Below are 22266 nucleotides of genomic sequence, written 5' to 3' on the forward strand. Positions count from 1 at the left end.
AAGTAAGCCCCATGGCTTTCCTCATCTCCAAGGGGAAGGAACACTGTGTGACAGTCTTCTAGTCAAAAAAGACATACTGTGAAGGTGGTTCACAGGAGTGTGCATTGCAGAAAATAAGAGGCATTTGTTTGGACAACGGAACATGAGACACTCGGATGAGAATGCAAAATTGGTATTGGGTAAATGCCTCCATTATCTATTATGATAATGAAGGTCTTATTGCATTATCTTTGTGCATTAGTCAATTTGTACCTTACATTACCTAATCTGGAGTAGGTCCTCTCAGTAGAGAAATAATTCCTGATGAAAAGAATTATTTATAACAGGTAGTACAGTCATTTTTCTTTTATTGCCTAGTATTGGGGATTTAATAAATAAAGATCCCCAATGATTGTCAAAATGCCAACTGCAATTTTGACACCAGTTTCTTCTGGTAAAGAAGGAAATACTAACTTGCTTGTTGCTCCCCCTGTCTGATCGTACACAGAAAATTCACTTTTGCCTGGTAGGCCTGGTGGAGTGTGTATGATGGAAATTCTCACTGCTCTGTGAGTTCAGTGGCCCTATATTGGAGGATCATTGTCAAGAGCTCTAACAGCATTTCCTTCCTGAGGAAGCTGAGCCCCTGCAGCTGAAACAATCAGGCTGGAGAAGAACAGAGTGGGGCGGGGGAGTTGAGCAATATGGCTCAGAAAATGGGATAGGCCACCAGATATACAATACCAGGAATAGCTCGACTGTGTTCCTGAAATTGGTGCTTGTGGATTAAATCTTTGAGCTTTCTGTGCCAGCTTTCATTTTATACAACCAGGAATGGTCTTTCCAGATGCGAGGGGAGGAAATGGTTATTATTATTATTTATGTGTCCTTTTTGGGAAAAAAAGGGAAGAAGAACCCTTACATATGTCCTTTTAGCTGTGGTGAGAAGGATGAGGTTTTTTGTTTTTTTGTTTTTTTGTTTTGAGGTTGAGTCTGACTGTTGCCTAGGCCAGAATGCAGTGGCATAATCTCGGCTCACTACAACCTTTGCCTCCTGGGTTCAAGTGATTCTCCTGCCTCAGCCTCCCAAGTAGCTGGGATTACAGGTGCCTGCCACCACGCCTGGCTAATTTTTTTGTATTTTTTAGTAGAGATGAGGTTTTGCCATATTGGCCAGGCTGGACTTGAACTCCTGACCTCAAGTCATCTGCCCACTTCGGCCTCCCACAGTGCTGGGATTACAGGCCTGAGCCACCATGCCCAGCCGAGGATGAGTTTCTATCTCACCTTAGTAGCCTCGTGCTTGGGCGTAAGCACGGGTTTTGCAATTTGAGGGCTAGAAGGGACTTGGCATTCTTTTTAATTGTTTTCTTTGTTCCAGTACCTGATGACTCATATGTAATAAGGATAAACCACTCAAGGATTACATGCATTTACACTGAAATTTCTGAGAGCTCCACTAGAGTGTCAGATGCATTTCTGTGTGTGTAGAACCATTCCGGGAATGGATGAGAACCTACCAACTTAGTGTGAATCTGGCTGCAATTGTTTCCAGTGGGGAGGGATCCTCTGCCCACTCATTCATGTCTCCTCCTTGATTTTTATTCTAGGACTAGTCAAGGATGTGTCCACATCATAGTGGCTCAGACCAAAGACAACAAATACACACTGAATCAGACAAGCGCTGTGTTTGACAGCATCCCTGAAGTGGTACACTATTATTCCAATGAAAAGTTGCCTTTCAAAGGGGCAGAACACATGACTTTACTCTACCCCGTGCACAGCAAGCTTCACTAAGGTTCAGCCACTGCAAGCCCTGGGCCTCTGGCACCTGCAAGGGCACCATCAGCGCACAACCAGCATCTCAGAGGACAAGGCTGGACTAGCAATTGCTAGAAAATGGGAGTCTTCCTTGAAAAGTCGGAGTCTTTTGTTTTGTTTGAGACAAAGTCTCGCTGTGTCGCCTAGGCTGGAGTGCAATGGCGCAGTCTTGGCTCACTGCAACCCCTGACTGCTGGGTTCAAGCCATTCTCCTGCCTCAGCCTCCCAAGTAGCTAGGACTATTAAGTGCGCGCCACCACTCCTGGCTAATTTTTTGTTTTGTATTTTTAGTAGAGACGGGGTTTCACCATATTGGTCAGGCTGGTCTTAAACTCCTGACCTCAAATGATCCACCCACCTCAGCCTCCCAAAGTGCTGAGATTACAGGCATGAGCCACCGCACCTGGCCAAGTCTTTGGTCTTAAAGTGATTGCATGACACTTTGTTTCTGACCTGTCCCTTGTTTCCTTGCTAAGTAGTTCTACAATAAGAAATCATGATTTAGCTGTTGCCTTCAGCTTGAGTTTGGTGTTCTTTTTATGGTGTGACCCTCAGGAAAGTTAAGTCAAGAGTTCAGGAGCATCAGAGTTCTCCAGAAATGTGCCTACTTACTACCTGGAATACCTGGTCTCTAAACAAACCAACAGAAAATCCACGTGGCTTTTTCACACGATGGTGCGGACTGGAAGAGTATGTTATATCGGACTCATTATTGGGGAAATAAATGAGCAGTAGAAAATGTGAATGACGGGCAAGAAGGTTGTATTTCTCCCTCAGAAGTCCTAATTCAGCTCTAGAGTTCATGGAAATTCACAACTTCAGAGTGTGGCCTAAGGATTATTTTGTTGGTCAGCCTTTCCAAGAAAGTGTATGTTCTCTCAATCTCTATGGATTTTCTCATTTTTTAGCAAATCAATGAGATAAGCATAAATAGGAAGATACCCCAGGTTTACGTATCACCAATATTGTTAGGCATTGGCATCATTATTAGAATTCTGAATTATAGAATAAAAGGTACAACAAAGATTGCATTTCTGAATTTTAAAATTCTGGAAATTTGCAAAGCTCCACAACTGTTTTGTTACTGAATTCATTATGTATAACTTCTGTGTCTTTTGTTTCATCATCATTGGGCATTTTAGTTGCTATGGAATAATTTTTAATTTTTGTCTCTAAAATTAGATTTGCTTTGTGTTTGTAGTAAATTTTTTAAAAATATAACCCTGAAATCTGATTGTACGAACTGGGTCTCTAAAGCCCACAAAGATTCTCTCATTCTGTACTGAACAGACTGCCTTGTCCTTTACAGAAGTGTTTGAAAAGACCTGGAGGTTTTCTCTTAAATACCGTTACTTAAGATTCATAGTATTAGAATCTTTATGATTTATCATGAGCTTATATCACCGGTTTATTTACTGTGAAAAGAAACCATGGGAATGGCATACTGTGAGAAGAGTACTATGGTGAGTGGCTCCAGAATTAAAATTCAGCAGATGTGTCTGTATTCTGGGGTTGGTCACTTGGGTCTCAAAACTGCCCCATATGCAAATGTACTGACTGTCATCAATCAAAAGTTAACCTTTGTAGCTTATAAATACACACAAAATGTTGATTTGGTTAATTTTTTAGGAAAATATACCTTTCTAGTTATTAGTTATATTTAACTATAAGATTTAGAGGTTAGTAAATTTTTGCTGCTTTATTCAGATAAGATCTCAGCCAAAAGGTTGTGTGATCTTTGATTTTAAAAATTTAAGAGGAACTTTTCTTCACTGGAACACAGTGATTTTATTAATAAAGAATGTAGGCTGGGTGTGGTGGCTCATGCCTGTAGTCCCAACAATTTGGGAGGCTGAGGCAGGCAGATCACCTGAGGTCAGGAGTTCTGACACCAGCCTGGCCAACATGGCAAAACCCCACCTCTACAAAAAAATACAAAAATTAGACCAGGCACGGTGGCTCACACCTGTAATCCTAGCACTTTGGGAGGCCCAAGCAGGAAGATCATTTGAGGTCAGGAGTTTGAGACCAGCCTGGCCAACATGGTGAAACCCCGTCTCTACTAAAAACACAAAAATTAGCTGGGCATGGTGGTGGGCACCTGTAGTCCCAGCTACTTGGGAGGCTGAGACATGAGAATCACTTGAGGCACGAGAATCACTTGAGCCCAGGAGGTAGAGGTTGCAGTGAGCCAAGATCACGCCACTGCACTCCAGCCTGGGTGACAAGAGTGAAACTCCATCTCGGGAAAAAAAAAAATTAGCCTGGCCTGGTGGTGGATGCCTGTGGTTCCAGTTCAGGAGGCTGAGGTAGATGGATCACCTGGGCCCAGAAGGTCAAGGCTGCAGCGAGCCGTGATCGCACCACTGCACTCCAGCCTGAGTGACAGAGTTGAGACCGTGTCTCAACAAGCAACCAACCAACCAAAAGGAATGTTTTTTTCAGATACTGATAGAATGTTTTAAATGTGTATTGGTTCATTTACTATATCTTTAAGATTTTAAAAGGTTTTTTCAGCATCCATTCAACAAATATTTATTATCTTTTTTATACAAATTATTCATTGTGTTAAACTTATTTTTAGTTTAACATTCTAGAAATGAAACCTTTTAACCTTATTCTACAAAGGGAATACAGCAGTTATTCTAATTTTAATAAATGCTAAAAGCTTTATACAATTTTTCTTTGTGCACTAAATGATTTTTGGCCCATACCCAGCAACTGTGATGAATGTATAATGAAGTAACATTTTGAAAACAGGCCAGATACATTAAGTATTTATTGAGCTTCTATCATATGCCCAGGATTGTGCTGCTTCTATACTGTTTCTCTGTGACAAGTCATACTATATTCTTTATAGAATTAAAAGTAGAGGAGAGGCAGGGTTTATATATTGTCCAGTTGCTTTACAGTTGTACAGGAGGTTATAAGAAGAAATACAGTAAATTAGTGGGAAGTGGGAGGTGGGGGGGTTAGTGAGCTACTGTTTTCTTCTTGAGGTTGTGACACAGGCTGACAAAAGCCAGGGAGTTCACAGCTGTGTGGTGGCACAAAGTTCCATATGTTCTAAAAACAATTAGGCCCAGCAGGGTGTCCCTAATGGCTTCCTTGTTAAGCCTCCCTGGCCAGCTGATCTGAAGCTCTGTGACATGTTCTCTGAGCTCAGAATGCTTTGGCTTTTTGTCATTTTGTCTTGAGACAAGTATTTTCCTGTAGTCCTCATTGCTTTGAGTTACTCCATCTCCCAGGATATTCTCTCGTGAGAAGAATGTCTTTTAGTGAATTTGCCTTGAATTTAGCATTCGTAGAGCTGTGTCAGTGTTGTTCTTGCTCACACCTCTTTTAAAAAATACTCTGCTTGTGATGACTGGGCAAGTTCATTGGGTTAGTTTCAGGCCTGTAAGAATAGAGAGTAAAGGACCTTGTTATTTACTTTGATGCCATAGTTCTATCTATCAGGATGGCCTGCAAACCACTGGCCTTGTGTGTATTTAAGCTAGGAATAAAATAATGGAGAAATGTTAATATGTCTACCAAAAGGTAAATATTGATATACCTACTCTCTGTTGGGGGCAGAAGTGTCATTTCAAGTTATTCAAAGCACTTTCTTTTTTTTTTTTTTTTTTTTTTTTGAGACGGAGTCTCGCTCTGTCGCCCAGGCTGGAGTGCAGTGGCCGGATCTCAGCTCACTGCAAGCTCCGCCTCCCGGGTTCACGCCATTCTCCTGCCTCAGCCTCCCGAGTAGCTGGGACTACAGGCGCCCACCACCGCGCCCGGCTAATTTTTTGTATTTTTAGTAGAGACGGGGTTTCACTGTGGTCTCGATCTCCTGACCTTGTGATCCGCCCGCCTCGGCCTCCCAAAGTGCTGGGATTACAGGCTTGAGCCACCGCGCCCGGCCTCAAAGCACTTTCTTAAGCATTTTAGAAAGCCTTTATTCTTTGCTGTTGGAAGTCTCCGTACTTTGCAGAATTGGTATTTGTGTACTAGCCTCTGCCACAGGATGGGGAGGTGGGCAGGTAGTTGATAAGGCAGCCAGGAGTTTTTGAGGCGGGTGGGAAATTGTCCTAATTTGTTAATTGGATTATGTAACTCTGTTACTAGTCTGTTATTGGCTGTTATTATTGGACGCATCTTGATACTCAGAACAACTGTGAGGCATTCTTCAGTTGCTTGTGAAGTGGGGTTAGTTTCTGTTCTATCAGATGCCCTTTTTCAGTCAAAGGTTAGCTCCTTGTTTCTGCCTTCTTCCAGGGTCCAGGGAGTGCAGTGATGTCGCTTTCATTTCCCTTCCCTGCACACCCTTGACACTCAGCAGGATTGCACTGAAACCCTTCTCAGATCTCTCGTTCATTAGTTGTCTCCTATTTTTCCATAACAAGCACTGGTTTGGCCTTATGACCTGGTTAGAATCGCTCTTCTGTATTCTCCTTTCTAATTTTTGTATTCCACCGACTTGGACTTAGATAAACTTGGCCTGCTGTGCAGTGGGCCTTCTCTTCAACTTACCCTCCTTCACCACTGACCCTGTGTGAAGAAAGATGGTGCGTTACTGCCATCTAGTGGAAAAAGAGAAAACTGCAGTTGGGAAAAGCAGCTATGCATTTAAGGGTAGGGCTTTCTGAAGGATTTCTGATACAGTCCAGAAAGGGGAAAATGATGACACAGCAGTTGCCATCTTGAAAAATGCCCTTTCCTGCAGAAAGGGTGCTTTTAAGCCTGATACGACTATCACAAGGTCCCTGGACTAGGGCTGGATCGTGTAATTTAGAATCTCAAATTGTATTTTAATTAATATGCTGGCAACAGAATCATTGAGACAGGCATCTCATTTTGTCAAGTTCTTAGCCGTTCAGTTTGTCAGGGGCTTTAATATTTTAGATATCAACTAATACATAGTTTCAACTTTTAAAAATATTTGAAGATTGTATGTAATATAGGTGCCTATCTGTAGTGCCTTAGTAATTTATATCAGAAATGTTTTATAAAATTTCTGGTTGTATTGCAGTAGCCAATACAGGCTTCATGCCCTCCTGAAGATGGTTTCCTCTGAAATGTAACTTTAAATAAACATTATTCCAAGAAAACTACAGTGGTTTTGCTTAATTCAGTTAGCTCTGAGAATCATCTTCCTTCAGAAAAAGACTTCCCATGGTAAGAGCTACAGCAGAGTTTCATTTGCAATCACCATTAATGAAATATAGAAACACCATGATGGAACATAACCAGCAGAATTCGATCTTTTCTTTCCTCTTTCACATTTAGAGTCCTTCTATTATGTTTTTCTTCCCAAGTAAAATAGTAATACAGGGACGTTTTACTCCCATTTCCTTGGCCCATTTCTTCCTGATTCGAAAGTGCACTGGTTCTCATCCCTCTCTAGATAGAAGATTTGGGCTCTGCTTCTGTTTTTATCAGTTTGTTATTAATACAAATGCCCCATGCCATCTGTGGGATGCTCTAAGTCTGTTGCAAAGTTCAAAACCCTATTTTTAAAAAGATTCTACCAGGTGATTTGGATACACAGCCAATGGTGGAGAAGCCCCGTTGGAAGCTCCTATTTGGAAATGCACAAATAAATTCACGTGAGGTCCTAGAAGGGCATACTGTAGAGTCTGCTGTCAAAAAGTTTTCCCCTGAAAATTCCTGTTTAGCATGGTATCAAGTTTTTAACTTCCATTAAACATTTATGTAAATTGCCACCAGGTGGAACAAGTGCCTATTGTTTTTTCCCCATCTGTGTTTAAGAGAAGAGGAAGTTCACATTAAGCAATGCTGCTGCCAACCAGCACCCGAGCAATTGAGAGTAATGGTTTTCAGAATTCAGATTGAACACATGTTTACAAGCACCCAGGGTTTGGGTGTTGAATGTTGGATTCTGACCCTGTGAAAGGCCAAGATGTAAGTCGTGAGAATAGACTCTCTCCGCACCAGGTGTGCTGCTGGACAAATGCTTTTCATCATAACAGCGTCTCATTTTAACCTGCCACAACTCAGCCAGGTGGGAAGTTGGTTTTTCACATAAAGAGACGGGTGCTTAGAATGATGAAATGACTTGTCCTGGGTCAGTCATAGAGTAAGTGGTAGAGCCCAGATTGTGGCCCAGGTCTCACTCTAGAGTGACTTTTTTGGTTTTTTGGTTTTTTGGGGGTTTTTTGCACTTTTTATGGTTTCATTTAAAAACAAAACATACACTGAGCTGTCTATTCATTTTCTTCACTGCACAGCCTGGCCTTGGGAGTGGTGACTGGTGGCCCACGGGGCTGCTCGCTCCACAATGGCCTGTGGTTCTGGAGGAAACATTGTGAGCAATCTCAGCTCAGTATAATTTGTTGCACATCAGCAGCACTTCACTTCCAGCTCCTTGACCTTGTAGATCAGGAATTTCTGGAGGCCACTGGGCAGCATGTGCTTCGTTATCTTGCTAATCCCGTAACTGATGCTGGCAATACAGGGGAGTATCATTCAGCCTCAACAAGGAAGTGAATCCTGACACAGCCTACAGCATGGATGAACCATGAGACCATTATGCTGAGTGAAACCAGTCAGTCACAAAAAGACAAATGCTATATGATTCCACTTACATGAGGTACCCAGTCAAATTCATAGAAAGTAGCGGGGAAAAAGGAAATGGGGAGTTGTTGTTTAATGAGTGCAGAGTTTCTTTTCTTTTCTTTTTTTTTTTTTTTTTTTTTTTTTTTTGAGGCAGGATCTAGCTCTGTCGCCCGTGCTGGAGTGCAGTGGCGCAATCTCAACTTACTGCAACCTCCACCTCCCGGGTTCAAGCAGTTCTACTGCCTCAGCCTCCCAAGCACTACAGGCATGCACCACAATGCCCAGCTAATTTTTGTATTGTTAGTAGAGACAGGGTTTCACCATGTTGGCCAGGCTAGTCTCAAACTCGTGACCTCATGTGATCCACCTGCCTTGGCCTCCCAAAGTGCTGAGATTATAGGCACGAGCCACCACGTCCAGCCCAGAGTTTCTGTGTGAAATAATTATAAAAGTCCTGGAGATTGGTTGCACAACAATATGAATGTAGTTATTCATAACACTGCTGAATTGCACACTTAGAAATGGTTAACATAGGCCAAGCGTAGTGGCTCGTGCCTGTAATCCTAGGGCTTTGGGCCAAAGTAGGCGGATCACTTGAGCCCAGGAGTTCCAGACCAGCCCAGGCAACATAGTGAAACCCCATCTCTTATTAAAAAAATTGCCGGGCACGGTGGCTCAAGCCTGTAATCCCAGCACTTTGGGAGGCCGAGACGGGCGGATCACGAGGTCAGGAGATCGAGACCATCCTGGCTAACACGGTGAAACCCCGTCTCTACTAAAAAATACAAAAAACTAGCCGGGCGAGGTGGCGGGCGCTTGTAATCCCAGCTACTCGGGAGGCTGAGGCAGGAGAATGGCGTAAACCCGGGAGGCGGAGCTTGCAGTGAGCTGAGATCCGGCCACTGCATTCCAGCCTGGGCGACAGAGTGAGACTCCGTCTCAAAAAAAAAAAAAAAAAAAAAAAATTAGGTGGTGAAGATGGTAAATTTTATGTTAATGCATTTGTTACCACACACACACACACACAGAAATGCCAGTCTATTATCTTACAATGGAAATGCATCTAGCAGACTGCACGTTCAGGTCACCTGTGTGATCAACGTGCTCTCTACCCATAGAGGGGCCACATGGATTCAGAGCAAGGGAAATAGGAATTGCGTTTTCGGTATCCACCTCCACCTCCAGGACAATCCTCTGCTGGGTCTGGCAAGTTGTGTGCATGGGCCTAGGCAGCCTTTCCCCTGCTTGGGAGAGGCTCTGCCTGTAGAACTGGGTAGTGTGAAGTCCTTCAGGTCATTTAAGCTCTGATAAGCATACCTTGAGGAGATTCAGTCTGAGGCATGAGGTTATCATTTCCAGAATCCACAGGTAGCACCAGAATTACTTCCCCTTTGTGAATCATGTAGTATGAATCACCGTAATATCTTGATTCAAATTTAAAATACTTCCTACGTGACATTTTTAAATGGTTGCCTTCTAATTTATGTGCATAAATAAACAGGTTTACTAATTTGGATTGAGGGAAAGATAAATTATTACTTGATGAGCACATAAAAGCCAATTTGTTGATCAAGCTATCAACCAGCATGTTGGTAAGAAACATATTTTACTTAAAAGATAAGAAAGGTGTGGATTATTTCAGATTGCTTTAATTTTTTTTTCTTTTTTTTGGGGGGGGGGGGATGGTGTGGTTTATTTTGGATTGCTTTACTTTTTTTTTTTTTTTTTTTTTTTTTTGAGACGGAGTCTCACGCTGTTGCCCAGGCTGGAGTGCAGTGGCGCGATCTCGGCTCACTGCAAGCTCCGCCTCCCGGGTTCCCGCCATTCTCCTGCCTCAGCCTCCTGAGTAGCTGGGACTACAGGCGCCCGCCACCGCGCCCGGCTAATTTTTTTTTTGTATTTTTAGTAGAGACGGGGTTTCACTGTGGTCTCGATCTCCTGACCTTGTGATCCGCCCGCCTCGGCCTCCCAAAGTGCTGGGATTACAGGCTTGAGCCACCGCGCCCGGCCACTTTTTTTTTTTTTTTTTTTTTTTTTTTTGAGACAGAGTCTCACTCTGTCACCTAGGCTGGAGTGCAGTGATGCAATCTTGGCTCACTGCAACCTCTGCCTCCCTGGTTCAAGCCTCAGCCTCCTAAGTAGCTGGGATTACAGGCGCCCACCACCACACCTGGCTAATTTTTGTATTTTTAGTAGAGACAGGGTCTCACTATGTTGGCCAAGCTGGTCTCGAACTCCTGACCTTGTGATCCTCGTGCCTCAGCCTCCCAAAGTGCTGGGATTACAGGCGTGAACCACCATACTCAGCCTTATTTTACGTTATTTTTGAGACAGGGTCTTCTCTGTTGCCCAGGCAGGAGTGCAATGGTGTGATCATGGCTCACCACAACCTTGACTTACTAGGCTCAAGCAATTCTCCCATCTCAACTTCCCAAGTAGCTGGGACCACAGGTGTGTACCACCACACCTGGCTAATTTTTTGATTTTTTGTAGCAACAAGGTCTCACTATATTGCTTAGGCTGATCTTGAACTCCTGGGCTGAAGCGATCCTCCTGACTTAGCCTCCCAAAGTACATGGATTATAGGTATAAGCCACTGCACCGTCCTGGGCTGCTTCAGATGGTGTGCTTGCAAGTGAAACATTCTTTCTAAAACACTTGCACATTTTAAAATGGAGAATCTCCAGCTTTTTTTTAGAAACGAATACAATGGGCCAGGCACTGTGGCTCACGCCTGTAATCCCAGCACTTTGGGAGGCCGAGGCAGATGGATCACTTGAGGTCAGGAGTGATCCACCTCCAACCGGGAGGTGGAAGTTGCAGTTAGCTGAGATTGTGCCACTGCACTCCAGCCTGGGCAACAGAGTGAGACTCTGTCTCAAAAGAAATGAATACAATGAACCACACTGTCCCATCACCCAGCTTCAACGATTATTGTCTTACAGCCAATTTTGTTTTGTCTGTGATCCCCACCCACTTCTTGTACATTTTAATAAACAATTTTTCGTAGGCCATATATTAAGATTGGATTATTCCAAAATAGAGGGGTTATAATTGTTTAATCAAGCTATCTTTAATTCTAAAAACAATGCTCATTTTAAAAAATTTAAATATGTACACAAGAAAAAAGAGCAAATCTGGTCTTCAGTGACTTCGTAAATGTGCTTAGAACATTGCAGAGGTTTGGCCGGGCGCGGTGGTTCAAGCCTGTAATCCCAGCGCTTTGGGAGGCCAAGGCAGGCGGATCACCTGAGGTTGGGAGTTCAAGACCAGCCTGGCCAACATGGAGAAACCCTGTCTCTACTGAAAAATACAAAATTAGCCAGGCGTGGTGGCGCATGCCTGTAATCCCAACTACTGTGAAGGCTGAGGCAGGAGAATCGCTTGAACCTGGGAGGCGGAGGTTGTGGTGAGCCAAGATTGCGCCATTGCACTCCAGCCTGGGCAAAAAGAGTGAAACTTCGTCTCAAAAAAAAAAAAAAAAAAGAACATTGCAGAGGTGCTCAATATAGTAGACATCCAAGGCAGCCTCTCTCCCACCGGGCCCCCGCCCTCAGCCCTCCCCTGCAGCCCTGGGCAGGCCTCCCCCTCCCCAGACCCTCCTACTCTGCTCCCTCACTCCCTAGATCAGATTAGTCATTTGCTCCCAGACACAGCATTTGCTTGTTAATTGTGTGGCTGGCCAGGCACACTGCCAACTCCTGGAGGAGGACATCGGTTCCTCTTGTACCCCACACCCAGCACAGTGGCCTAGTAAACATGCCTTGAATGAATCGTTGCACCCAGAGAGCAACTCCACTCACAGAGTGGTGACCATCGTTTCAGAGGGAGTGGATGTAATAAGGCAATAAAGCACAGTTTGGCTGGATGTGGTGGCTGACGCCTGTAATAGCACTTTGGGAGGCCGAGGTGGGCAGATCACTTGAGGTCAGGAGTTCGAGACCAGCCTGGCCAACATAGCAAAACCCCATCTCTACTAAAAATACAAAAATTAGCCGGGCATGGTGGTGTGCGCCTCTAATCCCAGCTACTCAGGAGGCTGAGGCAGGAGAATCGCTTGAACCTGGGAGGCAGTTGCAGTGAGCCGAGATCACACCACGGCACTCCAACCTGGGCGACAAAGCAAGACTGTCTGAGAAATAATAATAAATAAAGCACAGTTGGAAGATTTGCAGGAAGTTCACCAAAATTTATACCAAGGAACCAACAGGAGAAATCCAAACCATTCACGCAGTACAGAGGTGTGGATAGGTATAGATGGAGGGGAAGTGGCTTGATTTGGCCCCTGATCAGAGAGTTACTGTGTCAGAAACCAGTTGCTGCCCCTCTCCTTTGTGACCCATCTCTGGCCTTAAGGTCATCTATGGGAGCCCCGAAGCCATGCCTTTGTATGTGTGCTCAGACTCCCACGGGTTAGCCTCCAGCCCTAGCTCACACTGATAAACGTGACAAACCACATGAGGACACCAGGTCCATCTCCTCCCAGGGTGAGTGAGTTAGGCCCCACCCCACACAGGGTGAGGGCGCCTGGCCTGAGAAAGGGCTTGGTAAGAGAAGCCCCTGAGTGGCTGGGGCCTGAGCCCCATGGCAAAAGCAAAGAGCACTTAGAGTCCAGCAGACCCAGGTTTGGAGTCTAGTTCAGCCTCTTAACTAGCATGGGCATCTTGGACCACTGTCTTCAATATAAGCCTCAGGTGTCTTATCTGTAAACGGGTGAGAATAATTACATTGCAGCCACATTAAGGAAGAATATCCTGTTTACAAAGCACGTGGTGGAGAGGCAGTAAATGGGAGCCGTTTTTTTGTTTTTGTTTTTTTTTTTGAGGCAGGGTCTCACTTGTCACCCAGGCTGGAGGACAGTGGTGTGATCACAGCCCACTGCAGCCTCAGACTCCCAGGCTCAAGTGATCCTACCACCTCAGCCTCCCGAAGAGCTACGACTACAGGCGCGTGCCAGCATGCCCAGCTAGTTTTTTGTATTTTTAGTAAAGACAGGGTTTTGCCATGTTGGCCAGGCTGGTCTGAAACTCCTGGGCTCAAGCAATCCACCCACCTCAGCCTCCCAAAGTGCTGGGATTACAAGCATGAGCCACAGCACCCAGCTGCCATTATTTTTTTTCCTTTCTTCCCCTTCCACCCCTGTCCCCCCGACACACAGTATCTCAACCTGTTGCCCAGGCTGGAGTACAGTGGTACTATCACAGCTCACTGCAGCCTCCAACTCCTGGGCTAAAGGGATTCTCCTGCTTCAGCCTCCCAAGTAGCTGGGACTACAGGCATGCACCACTATGCTCGATTAATTGGTTTTTAAAAAATTATTTTGTAGAGCCAGGCACAGTGGCTCATTGTAATCCCAGCACTTTGGGAGGCTGAGACGGGCAGATCACCTGAGGTCGGGAGTTCAAGACCAGCCTGACCAACACGAAGAAACCCTGTCTCTACTAAAAATACAAAAAATTAGCCGAGCATGGTGGTACATGCTTGTAATCCCAGCTACTCGAGAGGCTGAGGCAGGAGAATCGCTTGAACCTGGGAGGCAGAGGTTGCGGTGAGCCGAGATTGTGCCATTGTACTCCAGACTGGGCAACAACAGCAAAACTCAGTCTCAAACAAACAAACAAAAAATTATTTTGTAGAGATGGGTCTCACTATGTTGCCCAGGTTTGTCTTGAACTCCTGGCCTCAAGCCATCCTCCCACCTTGGTCTCCCAAAATGCTGGAATTACAGGTGTGAGCCACTGCGCCCAGCCTGTAGCCATTATTATTAGGTAATTTTAGTAGATATCTCTACCATAAAGGGCCTGTGAACTTCTAGGTAACCAGTAAGGCCAGTGGTGTACTGCTTTGCTGCCATAGATTTTTGTTTCCTAGTTAATACCCACGGAAACATGAATCTTACCTCTAGCCCTGCGGTCCCCAGCACAGAGATCTTCAAAGCTGGCTGCACAGCAGCATCACCTGTGGAACTTACGCTCATGCTATTGTGATTGCCCGGGTCGAAGGTTGGCACCTGGCCTCCTCCTGATGCACAGGCCCACCCACAGAAGGGATCCACTGAAGCCCACCAGGTCCGGAAGTATGAGGAACCCCCAGCACCCACCTCATTGTGGAACTCACAGTCCAGCCACTCTCAGGATGGATCACCACCTTCATCAGAACCATCTGAGCAGCTTATATAGCTTTCTGGGGGCCCAGCTCAGACCTGTTGAACTGGAATCCCTGAGGGTGAAGCCAGGAATGGGGTTCTAACAAGCTGGCCGCAGTGCATGCCAAAGCATTTATGTTCTGCAGGAAAACGCGCTGCCTGCGTGAGTGGTGCATGCAGGTGCTGGCTTCCATAAAGACACTAGAGATTGGGCAGTGTTTGAAAGATGGTGCAACAGGCCCCTCACCCTGGGGCCCGCGGGCTCACCACTCCGCCTAAGGAGTTGCTCTGAGCTCTCGCCCCAGCCCTTGTACACAGCAGTGCTGCATTTGAACCTTTCTTTAATTTTTTTGTTTTTTTTTTTTGAGATAGAGTCTCACTCACTCTGTCACCCAGGCTGGAGTGCAGTGGTGTGATCTCAGCTCACTGAAACCTCCACCTCCCAGGTTCAAGCAGTCTTTCTGCCTCAGCCTCCCTTGCAGCCAGAATTAAGGTGCCCACTACCATGCCGGGCAAATTTTTTTTTTTTTTTTGAGACAGTGTCTGGCTCTGTTGACCAGGCTGGAGTGCAATGGCATGATCTCAGCTCACTACAACCTCTGTCTTCCAGGTTCAAGCGATTCTCCTGCCTCATCCTCCAGAATAGCTGGGATTACAGGTGCCCACCACCACGCCCAGCTAATTTTTGTATTTTTAGTAGAGATGGGGTTTTGCCACGTTGGCCAGGCTGGTCTCGAACTCCTGACCTCAAGTGATCCACCCACCTCGGCCTCCCAAAAGTGTTGGGATTACAGGAGTGAGCCACTGCACCTGGCCTTAAAGGCCTTTCACCTCACCAGCACACCTTTGCTGCTGGAGGATGGCAAACACTGTTTCCTGCCCCTGTGCTGTAATTCTCACAGATATGCAGAAAGATTTGTTTGCCCTGCCTCAGTAAATAAGGAAAATACTTTCTTAGGAGGCTGTTCCAATAACTGCATGTTCCTTGCCGTCCTCTACAGAAATCACCATCTGCTCTCCCAAGTTCTTCTGGAAAGAGCACCGTAACCATGTCATCCTAACAGCGATGCCATGAAGAAAGGGAGGCAACTCCCTCCATGTCCTGGCTCCAGTGCCCAATCCTGTGTCCCCTCCACGGCCCACACAGCCTGGCCACCTGGGTGACATCTGGTGCCTGTGTCACTTTCTGCAAGACAAGGACCAGCCTCAAAGAGGAGAGCATGTTGTTCTGAAGGAGATGGTGGCTGCCATCACCTGTCCTGTGGCTTTCCTCTGACTGCCCAGGTGGGGGCCCAGTGGCGGCGCCTCTCACTCCAGTGGAGTTACATAATTTCCAGGCTTCCCTGCAGTTTTCTCCTCCCCATCCCTGAACTGTTTACACAGCAGCTCTCACCCACAGAGAGTCCGTGTGATGGCTTTTCCTCTGTTTGGAAGATGTGGATGGCTGTGTCCCAAGTTTTTCCTACCTAAGATCCTTTTCAGTAGGGGATGGATTCGGCCTATCTGATGATCAAGAGATCAGGGTGGCCTTTGTGATACTGTTACGCCCGCTCCCAGGTCCAATAAACAGTCTTCTGACAAATAATGGCCCTTCCTTTTCCTTCCCCACCTGTCCACCACCTGGTAATGTAAGCGTGGCAAAATCCCACACACCCCTTCCAGAAATCCCAGGACTCGTGTGGGAAATACTTGCATAATTAAAGCCTTCTGAGAAATTGCTTCTTCCTACTTTTGAGAACTTACCTACTTTTGAGCGGTGCTTTAATCCTGTATTAAGGGGACACCCCCCAAAAATGGTTCTACTTAATTACCCACCCTTCCTCAATCCTTTCTCCTCATTAATCATGCAAGCCTTTTTTTTAGATGACCCAAGTGCCCAAAGCAATAATTACATTTCAAGTGTATTTTTAAAAATTATTTATTACAAACATTTACAATGTTCACTTTAAATGCAAAATAGCTTGTAAAAGAAAAAAAAACACTGAAAAATATACTGACCCTTTGCCCCATATACAGACATCAGCCTTTGGTATTTGCTTTCAGGTAATTAGGTAAAACAAACAAACAAAAACTTGAAACTATTATTTATCTCCAAGAAAACAACGTAGAGTTGAGGTATTCTATTTAACAGATGTGATCTCCATCCAATAAGGTCTCTCTGTTAATTAACAGCCTTGCGACATGCTGTTCCAATCCTTTCCTCCTCAAGTAGAATTTCATTTGAGCATATGTTCATAAAACTGACAATGTTCCTTAATAATCACTAAGGTTGCCATAGAAACTCCCTGGTGCTGGCGCCCAGCCGCACAGAGGACAGGAGGCTGAAGGGCCCTTACAGGGCACTGAACTGGCCCTGAACTGGCCCGCCTGCCCCTCCATGTGCAGCCCCCTGCCCACGGCTGCACGGGACAGCTGGGTGCAGGGCTCTTGCCTCAAAGGGTCACAGGTTGCCCCTGCATCTCCAAGTTAAGACAGATTTCTCACCAACTCCACCTGGAGCTGGTGTCAGCATCCTCCCCACCTGGGTTAGCCTTCAGGACGTGCTGTGAGATAACAGAGCTCAGCACCAAAGCAGCCAAGAAGACATTCTTGAACATTCTCCAGGACACAAACCCATAGACCACAACACTCCTAGCCTGCCCCGCTGGGCCCTGTTCACTACCAGGTGGGCTTCCAGCCTGGTTCCAGCAGCAGATTCCACACCCTGCCGCCACAACCAGTTTCCTTTCTCCCAAGACAGCAGGGAAATGCCAGAGGCTCCGTGTGAGCTCAGAGCCTGATAAAGAAAGTGCAAGGGCAAGTCGCCATCGGGGCCAAGAGCTTTCTGAGTTACCAAAGGCCTCGTCAGCATAGCCAATGCTACCCCCGGACACATTTCTTGAAAATATTTCATTAATGCTACAAACATTATTTATCATTTTACTTTAGACCTTGAACCAGCATATATTTTACTTTCCCCACCCAGCAAGATAAGCTGTTGTATTTAATCTAAATGGTCTCTGTCCCAGCGTTTCATGTCTGGCTGTGTGGCAGATGGCTACAGGTATTAGGCAAATAACAGCACTGCTGGGGACTCAAGGCAGTGGGGGTGCTGCAGAAATACAGGTAGAAATGCCCCGTGGATTGCGACACATATTCAGTCACCACAAATTAGAGAACAGAGAGAGCTTAGGATGTATACCTGTGTACACTGAGCCAGGCCTACAGCCCAGAGAACACACTTTTTCTTCATTTACAGTAGCTTATGAGAAATAAAGGGGAAAAAACCCTCTTCAATACAAAAACAAAACAAAGAAAAAAAAGCAAAAAAAAAAAAAAAAGCAGTTCCATTACAATAAAAATGAAAGCAATAACAATTTGGAGATCAAAGCTGCCTAGCTCTTGGCAATAATGAGCTATCTGAATTTCACATCTTCCGCTAGCATGGTTCTGCCCGGCTTCGGTAATACCACATGTGGGTAAAACGGTATAAAGAATTAACTGTGGGCACATAATCACCCTTCATGCAGATTCTCATTCTTAATATTTCCCTTTAACAGCATTTTTGCTGTTCTCAAGTCTCAGAAACTTTATGCAGCAGGATGGGAGGGAACCACCATAACCACCTGCCTGCCTTTTTTTTTCTTAAATGTTATTGTTTATAATAGAGATGGTATCTCACTATGTTACCCAGGTTGGTCTCAAATTCCTGAGCTCAAGCAATCCTCCCACCTCGGCCTCCCAAAGTGCTAGGATTACAGGCGTGAGCCACCACACCTAGCCGTCCTGCCTTTTTGCCAACTTAAGATGAGGTGCCTCAAGCAGCAATAGGGTCTAAAATCTACAGACAAACCCAGCAATGAAAAGCACGGCTTGCTGAAGACAGTAACAGCTTAAACCTGGAAAACGGTAAACAAAACATGGTCACTTTCCTCCTTTTGCACCTGTCTGGTGATGGTGGCTGTTTTTCTAAGAGGGTAGAGTATTAGAAAGGTTTTGTGGTCTGGTATATCCCCACTGTGGAGTACCCTGATAACTTGAGAGCTAACTGGGTAACCACTAACACCACTGAATTTTCAAAGCTCGGGCAGAAAAGTCAGCTGAAGTGATTAATCACGGTGTTACAATTAGACATTTAGTTCTGCTTCAATTCTTGCAGAGCTGAATCAACTCAAGGAGCTAAATAAAAAGAGGAAGGCACCGAGGTAAGGGATTTTTTTTAAATGGGATTTTTACCTTTACCTCGGTAAGGGATTTTTTAAAAACCTCCCCCTTTGATAGCAGAAGGCTCAGGGCTTTCAGGGTGGGGAATTTCTAGGACCCTGCCGGGTAGTCGTGGGAGGCTCCCTTCTCAGCACTGGGACAGGGACCGGACGCCCTCTCCATAACCGCCTGGGGGAGTAGTCACACACTGGTTTTTCCCTAGAGTAGAGAAGAGGCAGGCTATTTTTCCACTTTTTAAGACAAAAACAAAATACACAATGAAACCACAATCTCTTCTCTAATAGGGAAAATATTTTTTCTTTTCTTTTTCCTTTTCTTTTTTGAGACAGGGTCTCACTTGCTCAGTCACCCAGGCTGGAGTGCAGTGGTGCAATCTCGGCTCACTGCAGCCTTGACCTCCCAGGCTCAAGAGATCCTCCCACCTCAGCCTCCCAACTAACTGGGACTTCAGGTGCACTCTACCATACCTGGCTAATTTTTATGCTTTTTGTCGAGATGAGGTTTTACCACATTGCCCAGGCTGGTCTCAAACTCCTGGACTCAAGTGATCCTCCCGCCTCGACCTCCCAGAGTGCTGGGATTACAGGCGTGAACCACCATGCCTGGCAGGAAAAATATTATTTCTCTTCCTCCTCTTTCACTTGACTTAGTTTTGGGCTAAACAAAGTTATGGTGCTTCCCCCACACCTAAGTAAGTTACTTCTATGCTGACACAGCGCATATTGGATATTCCACCCTCTCAAGAGAAAACAGTCAGCAGTTTTTTAAAAACCAAGTTAAAATGCATTCTTGCCGGGCTCATTTTTCTTTTCACATTGTCTTCCTTAATATTATCTTCCCTAGTTACCCAGGTTCGGCTGACAACAAACAAAGCTGCAGTAAAACAGTTTTGATCTCAGCACTGGCAGAAGCCCTCCCTGCTGCCAGCTCTCCTTTGTGGGAGGTGGAGAACAGAGAACATTGGTTTTCAGAGGCTGTGATCCCCCGTGCAGCTCCCACTCTACAGGGGATGGTGGAGACCCTGTGCCCCTCTCCTCTCCTTCCTCTGCTTCTCACCTGAGGTCCTGCAACCCAAAGCCAATGCAGTTGCCTCTGTATTCAGCAAATGCCTAGGATTATCATTCACATTTAGCAAAATGCTAATGAGGAACTAATTATAATTCCGTTGAAAACGACCAGGCCCTGAGATACTGTATTATTCACCCACCCACCCTCAGCTGTTTTTCAACTGTGGGGAAGAAAGGGAGGAGAGAGCTTCTTTCCCCAGCCTTGGCGGTTTAAGTAAAAGCCGTCCCCAGGCTCAGAAAAACAGAATTTGCAAAGGCACTTGGGTTTTAGGAGTTTGAGCTGGAAGATAAAATGATGCAGTGGGCCAGGAGCGTGGCGGCTGAAGGAGGCTTTGGCTGGAAATCCGCCCCCCCTGCCTGAGGGCGCAGCTTGTGCAGAGGTGTTGGGGGGTGGGCTGCCAGCCGCTTCTCCACACTGAGGCCCCCACCAAGCTGCCCAGCTTTTGAGTGTCCGTGTTGAATGTCCAAAGAGTCTTGACATGCTTCTCTTCACAGTGGCCCAAGTTCACTCTAACCCCTTTAAGCCAGACATTTGGAAAGGGAGGTTTGAAATCTCAACCAGCTGAACAGCTGGAGCAGGCTGATTTTCCCCTGGTGTCGAACCTTCCGCAAGGCTCTTCCGTGAAGCCAAAGGCCCCACTCCCCTGAGATAAGCTGGCATGGCAGTAAGAAGCATCCTTTGCTGAGCCCGTTTGTGCTCTGTCATCCACAGGGTCCAGCCTGCTAGTGCCCCCTGGCCAGCTATCTGGGGAAGAAGTAGTCTGTATTGCTGATGTCGTAAGGGCTCCGTGGGTCCCTGGCATCTGGTCGGTTGTGGCTCGAGGTGTTGTCAGACCCCAGGCTGCTGGGGGACACTGGTGGGGAGATGAGAGGAACAAGCACTGGGGTGGGTCGCGGCCTCTCTGGGACCAGCTGCCCCAAAGAATACGGCGGGTGCATGCTTGTCTTGCCTTCCTTCAGAGCCCGCAGCTTCCACGTCTTCTTGAACCTTCACATAAACACACAAAGACAAACCACACAGATGTTTAGCTCCCCCTGTGACAAGCCCACATTGGAAAACACCAACAGCTGGCTGCCCTGGTGGCCTGGCGCTCCCAGGTTTCAGCTCAAAGAAGCAAAAACTATCAGCTGTCTTTTTGGTTTTTGTTCATTTGTTTGTTTTGAGACAGGGTCTTGCTCTGTTACCCAAGCTGGAGTGCAGTGGCATGATCTCAGCTCACGGCAGCCGCAACCTCCTTGGGCTCAGGTGATTCTCCCACCTCGGCCTCCTGAGTAGCTGGGGCTACAGGCGCGTGCCACTACATCCAGCTGATTTTTGTATTTCTCATAGAGATGGGGTTTCACCACGTTGCTCAGGCTGGTCTTGAATTCCTGGGCTCAAGCGATCTGCCCGCCTCGGCCTCCCAAAGTGCTGGGATTACAGGTATGAGCCAGCACACCCGACCCGACTGCTTTTATCACCAGGGAGTTCACCATACTCTGAAGAGTTGCTGAGTTTCCAAAACACTCCCAAGGAAATAGGTATTATTGGACCAATTTACAACTGAGGAAACTGAGGCACCAAAAAGTCACTTAACAGTCCCTTAATTGTCCCATTCCAGAGGCTGTTCATTAGGTACACATCATCAGTCCCAAATACATTTACTTAAAAAAGAGAAAAATAGGCTGGGTGCAGTGGCTCACGCCTGTAATCCCAACACATTGGGAGGCTGAGGTGGGCAGATCACCTGAGGTCAGGAGTTCAAGACCAGCCTGGCCCACGTGGTGAAACCCCGTCTCTACTAAAAATACAAAAATTAGCTGGGCGTAGTGGCAGGTGCCTGTAATCCCAGCTACTTGGGAAGCTGAGGCAGGAGAATCGCTTGAACCCGGGAAGCAGAGGTTGCAGTGAGCCGAGATCGCGCCACTGCACTTCAGCCTGGGCAACAAGAGCGAAACTCTGTCTCAAAAAAGAAAGAAAGAAAGAAAAGAACAGAAAAGAAAAATAAAGTATTATTTTAGTAGGGAAAGAAAATGGGCCTCTCAGTCAAAGTAAGGCTGGCAGGAGGCAGATAATTTGCAACTGCCATGTAATAGCAGGAAAAGGGTCCCACTGCTCCCTCAACTGCCCTCCTGTTCCTCTTGCTCCTAATGTTGCCAACCTCCCCAGTTCTCTCTACGCCTCTGGGTCCACTCCTACCATGCTGGTGAGTTCCCACAGACTCAACTGTGGGCACCACTGGGCACAATTTGACTCATTTAACAGGAAAGTCAATGCTACACAGGAAGGAGATAGACATCTCTCTGCTCACAGCTTCGTTCACAGTGCTCCACTCTGGGCCCAAAGCCAGGGCTCAGTAACTGAGAAAAGTCACTTGACAGCTCAAAGAAAGATGAAATGGTGACATGGATCTTCAAAAGCACAGTCACGTCCCCTTCCTGAAGGGGCTCTTCAACTGTGCCAGGGTGGCCAGTGCGCCAAGCCTCAGCCCCTCCCTCTTGCTTCCCACTTTGTGA

At 46.1% G+C, this 22266-nt stretch overlaps 2 protein-coding genes across 5 annotated transcripts in view; one reads left to right on the plus strand and one right to left on the minus strand.

Annotated features, from left to right (window-relative positions):
• LOC105497974 (Src homology 2 domain containing E) overlaps window positions 1-16182 on the plus strand; it is a 33988-nt gene extending 17806 nt beyond the window's left edge. The window contains exon 6 of one of the 2 annotated variants that reach the window (XM_011769607.3): window positions 15502-16182. In XM_011769607.3, the coding sequence (XP_011767909.2) occupies window positions 15502-15547 (46 nt within the window). In that variant the 3' untranslated portion in view covers window positions 15548-16182. Of the gene's footprint in view, window positions 1-1589; window positions 8456-15501 lie in introns of those variants that run through there. The other variant, XM_011769605.3, reaches the window with a different exon arrangement.
• Window positions 16183-16400: 218 nt separating this feature from the next.
• The window catches only part of LOC105497972 (interleukin 6 receptor), a 63373-nt gene continuing 57507 nt past the window's right edge, over window positions 16401-22266 (minus strand). For all 3 annotated transcript variants that reach the window (XM_071084678.1, XM_071084685.1, XM_071084680.1), the window contains one exon: window positions 16401-20758. In XM_071084678.1, the coding sequence (XP_070940779.1) occupies window positions 20512-20758 (247 nt within the window). In that variant the 3' untranslated portion in view covers window positions 16401-20511. The remainder of the gene's footprint in view (window positions 20759-22266) is intronic.

The sequence above is a fragment of the Macaca nemestrina genome, chromosome 1 (genome assembly GCF_043159975.1).
Source record: "Macaca nemestrina isolate mMacNem1 chromosome 1, mMacNem.hap1, whole genome shotgun sequence".
NCBI lineage: Eukaryota > Metazoa > Chordata > Mammalia > Primates > Cercopithecidae > Macaca > Macaca nemestrina.